General features: G+C 38.7%; 2 protein-coding genes across 2 annotated transcripts; both read right to left on the bottom strand.

Annotated features, from left to right (window-relative positions):
- Positions 1-6578: 6578 nt before the first annotated feature.
- On the bottom strand, positions 6579-7815 carry LOC101306131. The gene is made up of 3 exons (XM_004297867.1): positions 7738-7815; positions 6940-7115; positions 6579-6862 (listed from the first exon to the last, which is right to left on the bottom strand). The coding sequence occupies exons 1-3, from the start codon at positions 7813-7815 to the stop codon at positions 6817-6819; spliced, it is 300 nt and encodes a 99-aa protein (XP_004297915.1). The 3' UTR covers positions 6579-6816.
- A 641-nt stretch (positions 7816-8456) lies between these two features.
- On the bottom strand, positions 8457-12310 carry LOC101298786 (cleavage and polyadenylation specificity factor subunit 3-I-like). The gene is made up of 4 exons (XM_004296457.1): positions 12060-12310; positions 10879-10924; positions 10649-10798; positions 8457-10107 (listed from the first exon to the last, which is right to left on the bottom strand). Exons 1-4 carry the CDS (start codon positions 12308-12310, stop codon positions 8473-8475), a joined length of 2082 nt encoding a protein of 693 aa, XP_004296505.1. The 3' UTR covers positions 8457-8472.
- Positions 12311-18205: the final 5895 nt, after the last annotated feature.

The following is an 18205-nucleotide window of genomic DNA, read 5'->3' as shown; positions in this document are numbered from 1 at the left end:
ATATGAAGGAAAAGAAAGGTAGTTGTCATTGTGTTAATATATGAAACAAAGCTTAATACAGCTATTGCCTTGCAACCCTTGCAGGCTCATAGCTTTTTGACCAATGTTTCAAGTATCTGGCTTTAGTTTTAAGACGTGAAAGCACTATTTGTTGAGCTTTGGTTTTGTTCCAAATTAATTCTTGTAGCTACCAAAGAAATTGACAAGTTCAATGGTCATGAGTAGGGCTGCCACTCGGTCCGTTCGAATCGGTTATGGGCGTTACCAACTTCAAAACCAAAGCTTTCGGTAATGAAATATGACTTTCAATTACCAAACCAAAAACTTCGGTATGAGATAAATCTTACCAACTTCGGATGTCGGTTTTTCGGTATTACCAAACTTCACAACAAATATATTTTCAAAATATAACAAAGCAATACAAAACTATAAAATTTAAATATCACTTGAGTTCACTACCAGGACAAGCACTTTAGCCGATGAAAAAGTTTCGTCGGCCTGTTAGCTTAATTCGTCGGCTAAGATCTTAGCCGACGAGCCATCGTCGGGAAAAGGTCGTCTGTGATGACTTTAGCCGACGAAAAAAAAAATTTTCGTCGGCTATAGTCCCATAGTTTAGCCGATGAAAAACATGTCGTCGGTCTTTTTCCCAGACTTTAGCCGACGAAACAATTAAGATATTCGTCGGCTAAAGTCTGTAATAAAAAATTTTTTCCCAGACTATAGCCGACGAAATATAGTCTGTTTCGTCGGCTAAACCTTATAAAAAAAATTTTAAAAATAACTATAGCCGACAAAATATGTCATAATTCGTCGGCTAAACCTTATAAAAAAATTTTAAAATATTGTAGCCGACGAATAAACCATTAAATATCGTCGGCTAAACCTTTAAATATCGTCGGCTAAAGTTACTGGTTTTTGAAAAAAAAAAACTGCAGAAACTTTCGACCACCTCCAATCACCACCAAAATTTGACAGAATCTTCCTCTCAACATTTCGAACAACTTTCTAGAAGAAGTCGAAGCCCAATTCTAAGCCTAAACAGGTCAATTGAATCAAAATATAAAAATCCCCAATTTTAAACCCTAAAAACTTCAAATCTTCGATTCTCCTCACACACACCGAATCGAGCTACCAAATTCTAGGGGAATGTAGTACTAATCAAACTCAATTTATTCATATATAGAACTCACCAAATGGTGACCTGAGGAAGGAGAAATTCGATCGACACCGAATCCGAACCGGCGGAGTTTTGGAGCTCGATTTATCTCTCACGGCGGCGCCACTCGATGCACCACCTGTCCAGCAATGAAGTAAAGACGACGGCGAAGCTTTTGGTACAAGTGTGGCGGTCTCCGGTGGCTTGACGGCGGAGCTAGGCCGAGAAGAAAATCTGGCAGGCGAAACAGACTTCTTACCATCCACCTTCGGTAAAACTCCTATATAAAGAACTTTAGCCGACAAAATTCTTTATTTTCGTCGGCTAAACTCTTTTAAAAATTTTGAAAATTTTGGTTGACCGCCAAAAAATTTTGGTTGAAAATTTTGAAAATTTTTCGACTTTAGCCGACGACTTTTCATATATTTTCGTCGGCTAAAGTCCTTTGAAAATTTTCCTCCAAATTTGGTTTACCGCCCAAAAATTTTTGACCTTAGCCGACGACTTTTTTTAATATCTCGTCGGCTAAAGTCTATAAATTTCACGTAAAACGCTCATATCTCCCTCTACTATTACGTAGTTTGGTCAAACCTTCCACACGCAAAAACTTTCACGTAGATTGAGACGTCAAACCGCCTATATAAAATTTTGAGACATTTACCTTCCGACGATAGGGCTCCCCATAGGGAATAATAACGGTAAATAGTAGACACGTTGTGATTCCGATGATTAAATTTACAAACCAAAATTTGACCGTCATATATGATCATTATGACGAAATATGTCTATGGTAAAAAATTCAACTGGATTCGACAACGTTAAGGGCTCGATCGAAACGGTCAACTCTAATCGAAAATAAGAAAACTGCATTTTGAAGCCCTAAACGGACTCGGATGACCAAAAATACCCGTACATCATGGCATTAGCGATGAGTTTGACTCGTAGGGCCGTTACGCTTCCAGAAAGGTATCACAATAGTCAATCGGACACTAAAAACCAAATCTGCAGCATAGTGAATAATAAGAGTAAATTGCATTGACCGCAACTATCGTCCCCGAGACTTTACCGGAATACAGTGATTTTTCAACCGTAGACGTATTTCATCATTCTGGTCATATCTTATTTCACGACTTTTTTACGTTTGTAGGTTCTACGTATAGTTTTTTTTTCCCAGATGAGTTGTTGTCCAGATCTGCAAATATAAGGCACTTTAGCCGACGAAATTATATTTTTTGTCGGCTAAAATTTTAAAAATTTCGTTGGCTATATTGGCTAAAGTTCACAGACTATAGCCAACGAAAAAAATTATTCAGACGACGAAATTTTAATTTCGTCGGCTAAAGTTGACCATAGCCGACGAAAATTTTTAATTAGCCGACAAATTATTTTTTCGTCGGCTAAAGTGAACTTTAGCCGACGAAAAAATAATTCGTCGGTCTGGTTTTTTTATTTTTGTCGGCTAAAGTCTTTCTTCTGGTAGTGGTTTCTAGAGTCTGATAATACATATACAAAAGATAGTCATTTCAGACACATTATCGAGTATGGTTTAATTTTCTACCGAAATAGTCAGGATGTAAATGTTTCCAAATTTTTATATGAACAAGTTATGTGTGATCTATGTGAAAGTATGTGTGTGGAAGAGTCGACCAAAATAAGTCACATAAGGGCAGTAAAACTTTTTCATGTAATAAGTGACGTTAAATTATGGTTGACCGCTTTGATCAAGACCCTAGCATTATTGAGTACAATTGAATTTTCTATCATAATTGTATTATACTATAATGATCACATCAGACGGTCGAACTTTAATTTTGTGAATTGTAATAATTGGAACCACAACATGCCTGGTAATGTGGTATAACTTATTTAGTAAGTTATATGCATATGTACATCTTTGTGAACCAACAAAGAGGAAGCAAAATTTTTACTAAAAAACCTTAGTGAACTATGATGTGATCAATATAGTGAAATACGACTATGGTAGAAAAATTAGGTATTTTTGTATAATGTTTTTGGCCTTGATCAAGGCGGCTAACCCTATTTACGCTTGTACTTCCTATGGGGAGCCCTATCATCAAGAGAGGTAAAAACATTCCTAAATTTTTACATGGGCGGTTACATGTCATCTAAGTGGGTTTGTCTATGTGTGTGTGTGATGAATCGACTAAGACGGGTAGGTAAGAGTCGTTTTTATATAACAAGTAACATTGAATTAAAGTTGATCGCTTTAATTGAGACCCGAATGCTACCAAGTATAGTTGAATTTTTCTATTCATTGTCTTCTTTTTTACTAAATGGTATATACAATTGAAAACGTGAGATAAGATTATTAGTCTGTATGTTTTTAGAAATATAAGTCTTTAAATAATTAGACTTTCGGTAAATTCGGTATTTACCAAAAACCAAATCAACTTTTTCGGTATTTCTCAGTTTCGGTTTTTTTGATTTCGATTACCAAAATTCGGTTTACCAAATCATAAATTTTCGGTCGGTTTTCAATCGGTTTGGTATTTACCAAACCAAGTGGCAGCCCTATATCAGACAGACTTTGGTAGCTGGGTTTTAAATCCCATGCAGGTAGCCTGGTGTTAATGAGTGAAGCATACAACTATGGGAGGAGAGGAAATAGTGAAGCTGACCTTTTCTAACATTTCTCTATAAAATCTCTTTCTTGAACACAATAACAACAATATATCTTAAAAGCAGATTAATCTCGGCACTTGTAGAGTTGCAATTCATCTTTGATTATTTTCCCACAGATGAGCCAGAAAGGTGACTGATTTAGACCGTATCACTGGCACTCTGGGCCTCTGGCAGGAATCACTAGCCGTATTACAAAAAAATACCAAATACAAAAGTTTTTATCCCTCAAAGTGATCCATACATATGTACGTACATATATACATATATAAGAACAAGGTACATCCCCGCGGGGATGTTGCTGCGGGCTGTGTGATACGGGTTATTGACTTACCTCTTAAATGTTTTTTTGTATTGAAAAATTCAATTAAGGTGGCGAAACATCAAGAACCTGGTACAATTGTGTGGAAACAGAACCTATGCAGCCCTCTATGGACAACAGTGTTACATGTACCAACGAATTAAACTGTATCAAAAAATAGTTACATGTTGTGCCTATTTTGGAAACAAAATATTGTGCATGTTGAGGTTGCAATGACATGTAGAACCACCCCTTCAGTCTGTTAGCATTACAAACACAGATATGGATATTGCTGGGGAGTTCATGAAACAAAAAGGTCCAAATCATTCTGATTCTTCTTTCCATTTAGACTTTGTTTTGCTCCCTTGAGCTCTGGTACATAAGCATTCAAATTCAGTTAAAGTATAGTTATATATAAGGTAAATACTAAAGAAACAAATGGGATAATCATCATGAATATAATGAATACTGCCCTTTTGCTTCCTTGTCCTCTGTACATCAGAAAGCATCCTTTAGACAGAAGATCAATTTGGTGATAAACAATAGTCTTTATAATGGTTTGCATAATACCGTACCACAACATAAACCGAAGGTGAAACTAAAAACAAACAAATAGGAAAGAATATAATGATGGCTTACTTTCCTGCTCCTTTGTTGCCTTCTCCTCTGTACATCAGAAAACATGTTTCAGGTAGAAGGAAATGGTCGAGACATATTTATATAATAAAGTCTGATGACAATATCACAAAATAATAGAGCAATAAGTATTCAAGCAACACACAAAATGTACAGCACAACAAACATGCCTGATGACGTAACAAAACACCATCAAAATATCTATCCTTACTCTTGCAATAAAGCCTTCAGCTCTCTCTTAACCTGCAGTGCCAACATATTCATATGAGTAACAATGCAACAGTAAAATAAAAAAACAACAACAACAATACAAAACAACAGTAAAAATTGGACTAACAGATATTCAAAAATTTTAAAAATTTAAACAAACAAAGAGCATATAGAGTCGACGCAAGCTGAATTAAAATGGCAATACCATCAAACAATCTCAAATCAATGAGCCCAGTAATATCACACATCACCACTTGTCTGAATAACAATCTGAACTAACATTAACATCACCACGTCAAAACATTAAACATGCATTCTTTTACCAAATTATATTTTAAGTGATACCATTGTAACCACCAAAACAACTCAAATGCCTGAAATCTAGTAGGCGGCAAGATTAATCTGTATCCCCACACCAAATCAAACCAATGCACCAAATCAGTAGCAGGTTTTTTTAACACTTCAATGGACCAAATCATAATAGTATCCTCATGATCATAAGAAGTGACCATTATAGAAGCTATCAGTAGAAAACCAAACATACAAAATCTCGCACTCAATCAAATATATTGTGGAAGCTTGTTCCGATGAAGCAGACAACAAACACACTCACCTATAAAGCAGAACTACCATAGAAAACCAAGCCTCGCCTTGTTCCGATGACCCAGACCAATAACCCAAATAGCAAATCTGAAAAACAACTAAATGAAATGAAGAGCCATCAAAAACAAAAACAACGAAACCCACACAAAATTTCTAAATTGAAATCCACTTCCAGTAGCATTGATCTCTAAACTTGCTTTAGATATTGGACGGTGTCATATTCCTTCTATTTTATTGGTTAAACTATTTATCTTGAGTTCTTAATGCAGTAAGTATTTGCACTGTTTGTCGCTTAAACTCATATAAAGAACATTTGTTCCTTTTTTTTTTTTTTTTACATTTATGTACCATTTTGGAACAATTGCAATTAAACCTCTGCATTGTTTGTTGTTAAAACTCACATGATACACGTAAAGAAAATTTGTCCTTGTTTTGTACCATTTTGGAGAATTGTAATTATAAGGACAATTGCAATTCTGCGTATGCACATCATCTAAATGTAATTGAAACAACATCAAACGAAAATTCATGACCAGATGATATCCAAAGTTGAAATACGTAATAGATATCAAAATCCTATAGACATCAAAATCCTAAAACAGACAAACAAATAACCAAATAGCCAGACACATCAAATAACCAAAAAAAGCAAGTAACCAAACACTTTGTTTTAATCGTAGTACATCGCAAACCTCTACAATCAATTACCACGCAAGACCAAAATACTAATACACTGGCAACTTTCATTATAAACCGAAACATTAGCATGCAAGTAAAATATAGATAAGTAAATACCTACCCAGTTTTTGGTCGACACCCTTTTGACTCCTTCTTACTGATTCCTCAAACACTAATTTGATTCTTCTCCTTCAATTATTTCTAATGCTGTAGTATGAAAAAAATATATACACAGGAACTCAATTAGGAATGCTAAACTAAGCTTTTCGGAGATCCAAGCTTTTCTGGGACATCTTTCAAGTATGGTGGCTGATCAAGCTTTATATATAGTTATACACTATGATTCTGCCTTCATATGTATATATGGAAAATGAGTATGCTATGGGACATGTATATATATGCAGAAATTTAGAGCCTACGAACTTGGAGCTACGTATACAATTTCAATGCCAAAATCTGAAGTCTATCAAAAAACCTCCGCAAAACAGTGACACTCAATCTGATACAAAACCAACATGCAAGCCAAATCAAAAATTCAAACGGCCAATCTAACCAAAGGAACCATATCGAAGTACCTGAGCGAATGAGATCAAAGCCGAATCAATGCGATCACTATCAAGGTAGAACCAATTTCACTGCAGAACACAACGAAAATCATCAAACCACTGACATGCGAACAAATATAGGGAGAAAAACCCATCGACCCGTGTACCTTTGGAAGACGGAAGAAGCCAAAAGCAACCCAAAAGCGTCGGCAAGACAAACCCAACCACCAAACCCGAAGCACCGCCCAAATGGAACTCCTCCAAAAATAATCCTAAATAAGGAGAGGCTCAATGAAGAGAAGAAGAGAGTAACATTCAAGAATCTGAGATGAAGATAATACCTCTGATTCAAAACGCCAATCATACAAAAACCAAGCAGTAACTTCGTGGAATGTAAGTATGAGGCCACGCAGCAACAATAACACGCAACACCTTAGGTAAGTGATGACAATTTTATAATTATTGACAAATCGGGGCAAAAACACAATTAATCCGAAATTAAGAGGAAAAAACACAATTCACAATAGATATAAACAATGTTTTCCTTAAACTGTTTTATTTTAAGTAACGTATCTTCACTATTGATTCACATCAAGTTATCAACTACTATATTGTATTTTTTGTAACTTCAACACTAGCAGGTAGCAAGGAGCAGGTAGCATTGAAACAAAAAGAAGATAGTAGCAGGTAGCATGCAGCTACCTCAAGACCTCATACGTGTGTAGGCTCCTTGCTGTTTGCCTTATAAAGAAGACACACTGGTGTGCCACCTCTCACCGGAAAAAGGACACGTATACTCTTTACTTCGTTTATAAAAAGCAGGTCCATGGATTTTAGATGGAGACGGCAGAACACACACAAGGTAACAAGTTGAAGACGCCAGAGAGACGAGGATGGAGGCTCATAAAGAGAGAAGAGAGCAGATGGAGAAAGAGGCAAAGAAGAATGCCACCACTACTACTAACGGTCGCGGTCATGGAGGAGTTGACGATCCGGTGGCGAAGGCGGTGATTCGAGAGTCCATAATCAGTGACAGCAGCCATGATAAGGGTCATGATGATCAAAAGGGTGGAGCTCAACACCCTGATGATGTTCTTGTTTTTTCCCGATGTGTTCATAAAATTGACTCTTCACTTGAGTAAATTAATGGTCAATTGTGTTTGACAAGTTGTGTTTGTGCACCATGTTGCTTATGTATTTATAATTAGGTTGATATGAACCGGGACCATAATCAAATTCAAAGCTATACAACAATATGAACAATAAACTTTCCAAAGCCAATGCAATCAGACCCCATTTCTACAGCACCTGTATATACGTACCAAGCATAGTTGTGATGTATACAACAGGAATTTATGCAAATTCTTCAAACCAGAGTCTATGCTTGATTTGAGAATAGTTCTATGCAAGTTCTTATGAGCAGCAAATAGTAATGAACACAGTAAATGTTCACGGCTTCACGCACACTGGGTTTTGACATTTCGACACAACATTGCAACCACGAAGTAATGAACAAACCAAAGAAAATAGTTTATAAAGAAAAAAAGCAGAAAACAAAAAAACAAAATAAAAGACAAATCACAAATGTAGGAAAAAGTCGCTGCATATAACCAAAGCTAGTGTTTACTGTTCAGAATTCCTGTGTTGCTTACAATAGCTGAAATCTACAGAGACATTGGAACTCTACGGCAGAGCAGCAGCTAAGATGCAAAGAGAGGAATTGGCCTGACCGCACTTTGGATTCGACGAAATGCTGTCTTCACTCTTTCCTTGAGGCCTTCATTTTCACTCTCAACGTCGCCACTTTGTTTATCAAGCTGTGCCACATTTCCATCAACACTGATCACCAACTTCCCATTTTCTCCAGGCTTCACATCCCCAAAGAGTGATACAAGAAGTGCATGAATGACCCTTTCTGTCCTCCTACCATTCTCTTCCTCTGCTGTTGTGTCCTCCGCTTCAATGACAACCCTGGGGACTTCCCGGTTGATATTCAAGATTAGAGCCACAATTGAGTCCGACACCATGTCACTTATCGGATCTGATGTCCAATGCAGTGAAATATGTTTGTCTGTGTCCTGCCTCACTGTGACTCGATCATGCACTTTCAAAGTTGGCACTCCAGATTCCGCATCCTCAGAAGGCTCTACGATCTCATATATTTGCCTCAGTCTATGATTTATCACCATGAAGCTAGTAGCGTACGGGATAGTAATGCGCTGAGTGACATTTGCTGTGGACAGCTGTGAGAAAACATGAAGATCTTCAGAGGCCATTATCTGATAACTGAAGCCTTTCTTAACCATTAAACCGCTAACTTTTTCACCAACTTCAGGGGTCCTTTCAGCAATTTTTCCAATGGCTTTAGCCATCTTCTGCGAGTTGAAGTGCATTTCAACCGACTGACAATTCCTTGGTGTGAGGATCTTTGTGTTCCGATCACGAAATTGAGTCATTAGCTTCTCTTTCAACCTTCCCATCTCATGAGATTCTCCATGAACAAGAATGATGTTAGGAGGCCTCAGCTCCTCCAAAAATGCACTTGTCTGAACAGAGTCTGCATGAGCAGAGAATGAAATGTAATGGATGGACATGTTGAGAGGAGCGGCAAGCCCATTCATAAGAGTAACCTCTTTCGGTTCATTGATGATTGTCTTAGCAAGTGTCCCCTCAATCACATAACCTGGAATCACACATGCATTTCTCTTATCAGAGCACCACATATCAAATAGCTGCCTTGACAGCCCGCTTTGAAGAGTACCAGGGCTTGCCATCACCACTGAGGGACCAACATCTTTGAAATTCTCAATGCTCTTTAGTGGTGATATGTGCTTGAAGATGAAGGGATTTGATTTGGCATTCTGGATCCTATCGTTCATTGAGAGGGTGTACGTCTCATAAACAGACAAACATTTTTTTGCCAGTGGGGAAGCATAGTATATAGGAATATTATGGAGCTCTGGATGGTTTGCCCAATACTCATCAAGAATCAGGAGCAGCTCTTGGGCACGACCAAGAGCAAATGCAGGAATCAAGACACGACCCCCTCGAGAGATGGCTGTGTGTATAGCTTCTGTGAATCGCTTCTCTCGGATGGTTCGAGGTTGATGGTGCTGGACACCATATGTGGACTCAATGATGCATATATCAGGGGAGAACTGTGGGATCTCAGCAGCACGGAGGTGTCGGTCTTCTTCACGTGAATAATCTCCAGTGTAGAGGACCCGAACACCAGCAATATCAACCATAAACATAGCAGCACCAAGGACATGACCTGCAGTGTAGCACCAAAACCGGATGCCCTCCACTTCTACTGTTTGGTGGAAATCAATAACCTACAATTACCAAGCACTCCATCAAACAAAAATCATGATACAACATCAGTATAGAGATTAATATTGTACTTGAGGAATGAAGTGCATAACAATGTAGAGATGGCAGTGAGAATTGAGATTTCATTCATGAAAAAAAAAATTAATTTGGACAAAAAATAATAATACTGAAAGACATAATAATCAACCAAACTACTGATAATTCTAAATCCCTGCAGCAATAGATCAATAAACATTATGAACATCTGATTCAGATACTAAGAAACTTCTACTGGACAACTTAACTGCACTCTGAGTGTTTCATTGACAGAGCATACAACCCATATGAAACAGAGCAACATTGTAAATCTTGTACTCCCAAATGAGCAACAGGGAAAACAGTAAGACAAAATTAACGTTAACTGTGATAGGTTATTCAGATTTTTACTTTTTTGAAAAGAGAACTTTTATTGAAAACACACACAAAAAAAGAGCATAGCATGGCATTCATATGTGAAAGATAACAGGCTGAAGCAAAATAAATGCATCAAGGGAAACAACAAACCTCAATTTTATCCATAGAAGCATTTATGTCCTTCTCGTCGAACAACATATCTTCAACTGAAAATTTGCTGACTTTCACATAATCTTTCAAAAGCAAATGGTAGATAGCCTTCGTTGCATATGTCATGAAGACTCGGCCCTTGAAAGTGGTCTGACAAAAGTTACACAGATATTAATTTTCTGAAAGAAAAAAAAGGAGTAAAATAGATTCAGAAAATATAAAGCATGCACCTTCTCAAGGAAGTAAGGGAGGGATGCAGCATGATCCAAGTGAAAACTGCAAGAACAATGTATGGCCCAATATTAGTACATAGATGATAATGAAATGAGGTGGCAGGAACTTTTGTTCATATAAACTTAACAGAAACGAACCAGAGGTCCAGAGCATTCAGAACTTTTACACAGGAATTAGACGGCAAAAGGTGTAAGATAAGGCATATGCACAAATATGTAACAAGAAAAGGTACGACATGTGAAAGGCAGCAGCTGATCTAAAAGACACCATTATGCTCATGCATTCTTCGCAATAGCCTGTGATTGCAACACATGGCTTCTCACATGGAACAAAAATTCTCTGCACTATTGCAGATTAGCATGGTACAACTGATCCTAAGTAGAGAGCCTCTTTTAATTTCCTTCAATTTTTTTTGTGACTGGTCATTCTCAAGACAACCTGGCATCTCCTACTTACAAAGCAGAGACTTATGCCACAAGACCAAATGGCTGTGGACAACTTCATTTTTGTTTGGGTGACTTTTGTTATGCTCTCATCTTTTCATGTTTTCAGTTTTCTGTTAGATGACAGTTCTACCTTTTTCGACTGCTAGTCCATCTAGCACTAACTATTATGTTTCCCATAAAAGAAATAACACAAGTCAGAGACTTAATCAAATGAATCGAGAGAGGTGGAACACACCCAGAAACCATAGACAAAAAGATAGTAGGACCTTGACAAACACCCTAAGACACATCTTAGTTATCCTCCTCTGGCTAGCAAAAACTCCTAGAAACACATTAACTTAGCTGATCAGATTGAGTCAAGTAAGACAATAATCTTTGTCGACGCACTAGCATTGGCGGATCCATGTGTTTTTTTGCTCATTCTTTCATAAATTAAGTTCATGGTTTTCGCTAAAACCCCGAAAGAGGAGGCTTAAGCAAACACGAAAGCTGAGGCAAACCTAACTAACACACAATAGACAACTGAACAAGCAAAGCAAGAAGGCATAGTAGCTTCATCTTTTAGACAATGAATTGTACAAGATTAGATTCTTGCCCCAGTTTAGCATACAACACAATGCAATCACATTTCATTAGCTAAACAATTAAGACATTACAATCAAGAAAACCTAGACATTCGAGTCATATAAGTACAAACGGTGCCCTAGATACTCAAGAGAGAAGTAACATACTGGGTAACGAGAAGGACATCGATAGTGGAAGGATCAATCTCATCGAAGTAGGGCAAAGCAGCCATGCCGGAGAAAGCCGGGTGGATTCCGCAATCAAAAAGGACGGTTTTGCCCTTGTAGGTCATGTGAACGCAAGACCGACCCACTTCGTTTCCGGCGCCTAATGGAGTCACGACCAGCTTGTCTTCCGCTTTTGCCGCCGAAGACGACGACGTCTCGCGCCGCTTTACTCCCGCCGTCGAAGAAGCCATTCTCGTCTGGAAAGGGATTTGTGGTTTCAAAAGCGTAGCAGAGGCGGGTGAGGGGGTTTTGAAGGTCGAAGACGAAGAGAAGAGAGGGCAGTGTCCTTCTTGTAGAGGACTACTTGGGCCTCTTTCCTTGTAGGGTGTATTTCAGTTTCCTTCGTGGGTCTTTTGTAATTTCAGTTTTTAGATAATTACATATTAGTCGCTATTTAAGCATTTAAGGAATGAATATATTTATTGATAGAGTAACACCTCCACAGACGGGAGTAACGGAAAAAAAAATTATCAAAATAGACAGTCAATTTGGCTTCTCTAGCTAAAATATGTGCTACATTGTTAGTTTCCCTCCTAACATGGCAAAGAATGACTGAATCAGCTTGTTGTTGTCACATCCCGACTCTTAAATTTTTACCTTATTTACTAGTTTGGTAATTAATAAGAATTTTACCGTCTTCGTAAATGAGTTTATAGTTTAAATGGTCCTTAGCGGGGTTTTGAGGGACGATTATTTCGGAGGAAATGTTTGTAGGAGGAAATTGTGACGACGGTAAAAAATGGTAAATTTTAGCTAGTAAAAGGTAATTTTTATTAGGGTATTTTTATTGGAGTGTTTTGTGTTATTGAGTGGAGTTTTTTAGAGTGGTATTAAGGAGTTGGACCGGGTGTTAGAGGCCCAAAGTCTTTTTCTTCTCTCTTTTCTCTTCCCTCTTCCCCGAGCCCTCTCCCGAGCTCTCTCCCAGGCGAACTTCCAGCCGCTTACCTGCCGCCGTCCGACCAGCAACCGGCCGCCGCTCTAGCCCAGTTCGGAGCCCCGCCACCTCTTCTCTCTTCCCGACCTAGTGGCTGCGCCGATAATGCCGCCGATCGGGAGATCTTCCACCGGAGACGTCGGGCTGTCCTTCCCCGGAGCTCCCACCTCCGGCCACCATAGCTCGTGATTTTTAGCTCATCTTGTAGCTCTCATCAAGGTTAATGATCCCTCAAAAGGAATCGACTTAATTCGGTCTTGATAATGAGAGATGTTTAATTGAAGTTCTAGGGATTTATGGATGTTTTCGTTCGATTGACCTAGTTAGGCTTATAATTGGGTGTTGTGCTAGTTAAGGAAGTTGTAGAGTGAGTTGAGAGGAAGATGCTGTCAAAATTTCATAGGCATTGGAGATCGCCGGAGTCGGCATCCGGCCGCCGCTGTTTGAGAGATTTTTATGGTTTTAAATGTGGAATATTAAGGGGAGTTTATTGATGTGAATTATGGAATTTTTGGAGGAGTTTTGGACGGGTTTGTGATTTTCTGAAGTTTGGTATTTTTGACGGTTAATTAATGTAGAATCCAGCCGTAGGATTTAAGTCGTTGTTCTGGGGAGGTTGTATTTACGACTGCCGTTTATGGTATTAAAGTTTGGATCGTTTCGATTTAGGAATATCGAAGTTAGGCAATGATGAGCGTGGTTATGACTCACGTTTAATTTTGCCTATTTTGTATAAATATTTGGATTTTTAGTTGGTAAATTAATTTTACATTTGGAAACAGGACGTGAGGAGGCTCAAGTAGAAGAGACCTCGGACCGACGTCAGGCTTAGACCTAAAGTTGTGAGTGGACTTTTGTTTTAAATAATGTGCATGCGAAATAATTTATGTTGTTAGAAAATAACCGAAATTGAGAATTTCGGTGAGTATGTATATATATATCCATATTTAGATGATTATGAGAATAATATGTATATAAAGAAATGCTAGCTAGCTATACGTGCTTTTCCACCATACTGAGATGAAATTCCATTATGGTGCGACGTGAGCGTTAGCCACAATCGTCGTAACCCTATATATGACACGACCCACCCCAAATTTCACCCTGAAACCCGGAGTAAGTTGTGCGGGGACCACCTCCAAGGAAAATTTACTGAAAAGATTAAGCAAATCTCCCTTGCAGATGGACAACCCTAACTCGAAAATTTCATATTACACTCTTAATTCAACACTTCCGAACATCACATAATCATCCTTTAGAAATTCTACACAAAATATACAATAATTCCAAAGTATTCAGAGCTACTAAACACAAGCGGAAGAAAGAAAACACGAGTAGGTTGAACAGGTAACCTACTGACGAAAACTGGCAGAAATGCGGGTGACTATGCCTCGTCTCCTACTAGATCCAACCCGAACTCTGCAGACTGGACAATTTAAAACGAAGGGCTCAGGGGAAAACATTTAATAACGTTAGAGTGAGTGGATAAAAATAAAATAATGAATAAAATATTTATGTTTCCCCAAATTAATTTCTAAGGAAAAAATCGAATGCATGCTGCAAGCGATAAAACTTTTATCCCATAAAATATCGAGCCTCTCAGACTCTATAATATATGTATGTATTTACACTCGTCCATACTCCCTATATAAATTCATGAGTCTATATAGGGATACTACGCTCGCGTCCAACGCTCACGTCACGCCTTAATGCAGTGCTACACTACGCCATCAAGGTGGACAGACGGGTGTATAAATATGTGTCCATACCCCCTATATGAATTAAACACTCAAATATGGCTACTACGCTTACGTCCAACGCTCACGTCACACCATAATGCGGTTATATGCTACGCCATTAAGGTGGACATACACATATGACTAGCTAGCATTTTCCATACATACTCTCTCATAAATACATATTTATATCCACCGAAAATCCCATTTTTGGTATCTCTCCAAAAGAAATAAAAGCGTCAAAATTAATTGACGTCAAAACTCCAACAAAAGGAAATGTTCAATCATGAACCATAGCATGCATATTATTTCAAATAAAAGTCCACTCACAAATTAGGCCTAAGCCTGATGTCGATCTGGGGTCTCGTCTGCTCAAGCCTCCTCACGTCCTGTTCCAAATATAATATTAATTTCCCAACCAATAATCCAATATTTAATCAAAATAGGCAAAATTACCCGAGAGCCATAAATACGCTCATCATTGCCTAACTTCGATAATCTTAAATCGGAACAATCCGAACTTAAATATCATACTCAACAGTCGTAAATACAACCTCTCCAAAATACGACTTAAATCCTACGGCCGGATTCTACATTAATTACCCGCCAAAAATACCACACTTCGGAAATTCACAAACCTATCCAAATCTCATCCAAAAATTCCAAAATTCACCTCAATGATATCCCCTTAATATTCTACATCAAAAACCACAAAATTTCCCAAAACAGCGGCGGCCGGCGACCAACTCCGGCGACCTGCAAATGCTACCAAATTTTAACAGAATCTTCCTCTCAATCTCCTCTACAACTTTCATGACCAACACATCACCCAATTCCAAGCCTAACTAGGCTAATCGAACGAAAACAACTTAAAAGCCCTAGAAATTTCAACTCCACATTTCTCCTTACCTAGCTCAAGAGGGAGGGAGCTGCTTGGAGGGGTTGCTGCACGGGAGGAGGGCTACAAAACCGTACCAAGCTTGCCCGGATTGGTGGCCGGAGGAGGGAGTTCCGGCGACCGGAAGTTCGGGGCAGCCTATCCTTTCGGGCGGCACCGCGCACTCACGGCGGCGCTAGGGGGGCTGCTACCGGCCTAGAATGGAAGCTGGGTTGGAGGCCGTTCGATTGGGACCGGTGCGGCGGTCTGGGGCGGCCGGACGGCGGCGGTCTGGCGGTCGGAAATCCGGCAGCGGGAGGGCTCGGGTGCGGGAGCGGGTGAGGAGAGAAAATCGGGAGGAAAAGAAAATGGGTTTTGGGCCTCACACCCCAAACCGGTCCATCACCTATATACTACCCAATTCTAAAATAAAACACCCCGAAAAATAATACCCGAATAAAAATTACCTTTTACTAGCTAAAATTATTATTTTTACCGTCGTCGTATTTTCATCATACGAATAATCCTCCGCACATAATCGTCCCCGAAACCCCTCTAGGGACCAATTAACTATTAATTCAATGATCGAGACGGTAAAATTCTTATTATAATCACGCTAGTAATTAAGGTAAAAATATAAGGGTCGGGATGTGACAATATAAATATAAGAATTTATATAGGGGATATGCGTGTATATATATACACACACCGTCTTTTCCACCATAATGAGGTAAAATGTCATTATGGTGCGACGTGAACGTTAGGTGCAGGCGTCGTAGCCTTGTGTGAATTTTCTATTTGTCTTTGTTGTTTCAAGAAAAATTCATACAAGGGATATGACGAGTGTAATACATACATATTTTATTTTAGCCTGAGAGGCTCTTTTTTTTTTTATGAAGTGTTGGTGACTAGCTGTGCTAGTCACATTTTGGTAAATTCGGTAAATTTTTAAAAGCTTTTGAGCTTGTTGCATGCCGCTAATTGTATTTCCACAGAAGTTAAATCGGGAAAGCATAAAAATTTAATTCTTTTTAAATTTATTTTTGTCCACTCACTCTAACGGTTTCAAATGTTTTCCCCTGGGCTCTTCGTTTTAAAAATGCCCAGTTTACAGGTTAGCATAGTTGAGGTCGGGCGTACATGGAGAAGAGGCATAGTCAATAGTTTAGCTTCCGCTCATTTCTAAATTTCTAGTTTATTTCCTCTCAATTAGAATTGCTCTGAACTGTGATTGCTGGTTGTGGGATTATTCTCATTAATGTTAGTAAACAATTGAGAGATGTTGTGATTTGGGGGAGCATGAAGGCTCTAGGAGTTTAAGGTTGGAATTGGTTTATCAGAAGTGTATGCAGATTTTCTTAGGAAAGGTTGTCTATTTTCAAGGGAGGTTATGCCGAATTTTTGGTAAACTTTCCTTGGAGGTGGTCCCCGCAAGATTTACTTCGGGTTTCAGGGTGAAATTCGGGGTGGGTCTTGACAGTTGTAGTAGCTGTTTCAGATCTAATATCAAGAAACTCATATCAGAATGGTCCAGGAAATGACATGTTAGTCTGTTACTGCATAAACCAACTCTTGGCAATCAGTTTTTACAATCAACGACACCATGTGACATGATAAGGCACATTCCAACCCCTAAATCATTACTTGAAGTTCTGCATGACATGCAGAGGCTGCATGAGATAAAGAATGCCGGAAACCTCTCAAAAAGGTTCCAATATTGGCATCCCAAAAGATATCCCCAACTCCTATTAAACTATTGGGATTATCAAAAACAACATCAACATTAAGTTTGACCATACCACTAGTAGGTTTCTGCCAACCAACTATGGGCATCTGAATAGGCACATTATTACTGACATGTGCCTCATGGTATTCAGCATACCCACCCAGAATAGAAGGAACAGCCTCAGATGTTGGTTTTGCCTCACTATCCCAAACCTTAGTATTGCGGTTCATCCAAATAGCCCAAATAATCATCAATACAGTAGCAAATGAAGTACTAGATTGAGTAAAGGAAACTAACTTGGCCTTGTTATTTGAGTTTAGGCACTGATTCTGAATTTTTCTCATATCTCTTTTTAATATCTTTTCAATTTCGTGCATTTCTTCATTTTGTATTGGGTTTCCCTCACAAGCACCATAGCCAACTTGAAAGAATCAAGCGAAAGCCTCCCATCAACTCTGATCTCACCAGCCACCGGCCTTCGTTCCCATCGACGAGGGAAACCCTCATCAAAAGAACCATACTCACATAGATATTGCTCATGTACAAGCTGTACGGTGACGGTGTTAATAGACGTGTTGTCAGATGAGGCAAAAAACTTTTTAGCGAATTCCTAACACCACGATTTTGTAGCGGCACTCATGCATAATAGTTTTAGCCTGCCAACAAGGAGGGTTATCATACACCTCGATAATAAAAGCTTCTAGAGTATCGCAATTGAGCGCATTGGCGAAAGAAAGCTTTACAACCAAGTTTATCCTTGTGTATAATAACTTTCTAACTTTCTAACTCGATTAGGCTTCTTTTTTTTTTTTC

This window comes from Fragaria vesca, linkage group LG4 (genome assembly GCF_000184155.1).
Source record: "Fragaria vesca subsp. vesca linkage group LG4, FraVesHawaii_1.0, whole genome shotgun sequence".
Classification (NCBI taxonomy): domain Eukaryota; kingdom Viridiplantae; phylum Streptophyta; class Magnoliopsida; order Rosales; family Rosaceae; genus Fragaria; species Fragaria vesca.
Note: the sequence above shows the minus strand (reverse complement) of the source record. Positions and strands in the feature narration are given on the sequence as shown.

Excerpts from the sequence above, each read along its gene's own strand:
- LOC101306131 (XM_004297867.1), bottom strand. The coding sequence starts at position 7,815 with ATGGCTGCTGTCACTGATTATGGACTCTCGAATCACCGCCTTCGCCAC. Across the intron at positions 7,116-7,737 it reads ACTCCTCCATGACCGCGACC|AGGTATTATCTTCATCTCAG; the intron begins GTTAGTAGTAGT and ends GTTTTGAATCAG. Across the intron at positions 6,863-6,939 it reads GCTTCTTCCGTCTTCCAAAG|TGAAATTGGTTCTACCTTGA; the intron begins GTACACGGGTCG and ends TGTGTTCTGCAG.
- LOC101298786 (XM_004296457.1), bottom strand. The coding sequence starts at position 12,310 with ATGGCTTCTTCGACGGCGGGAGTAAAGCGGCGCGAGACGTCGTCGTCT. Across the intron at positions 10,925-12,059 it reads GATGTCCTTCTCGTTACCCA|TTTTCACTTGGATCATGCTG; the intron begins GTATGTTACTTC and ends TTGTTCTTGCAG. Across the intron at positions 10,799-10,878 it reads TCCCTTACTTCCTTGAGAAG|ACCACTTTCAAGGGCCGAGT; the intron begins GTGCATGCTTTA and ends AACTTTTGTCAG.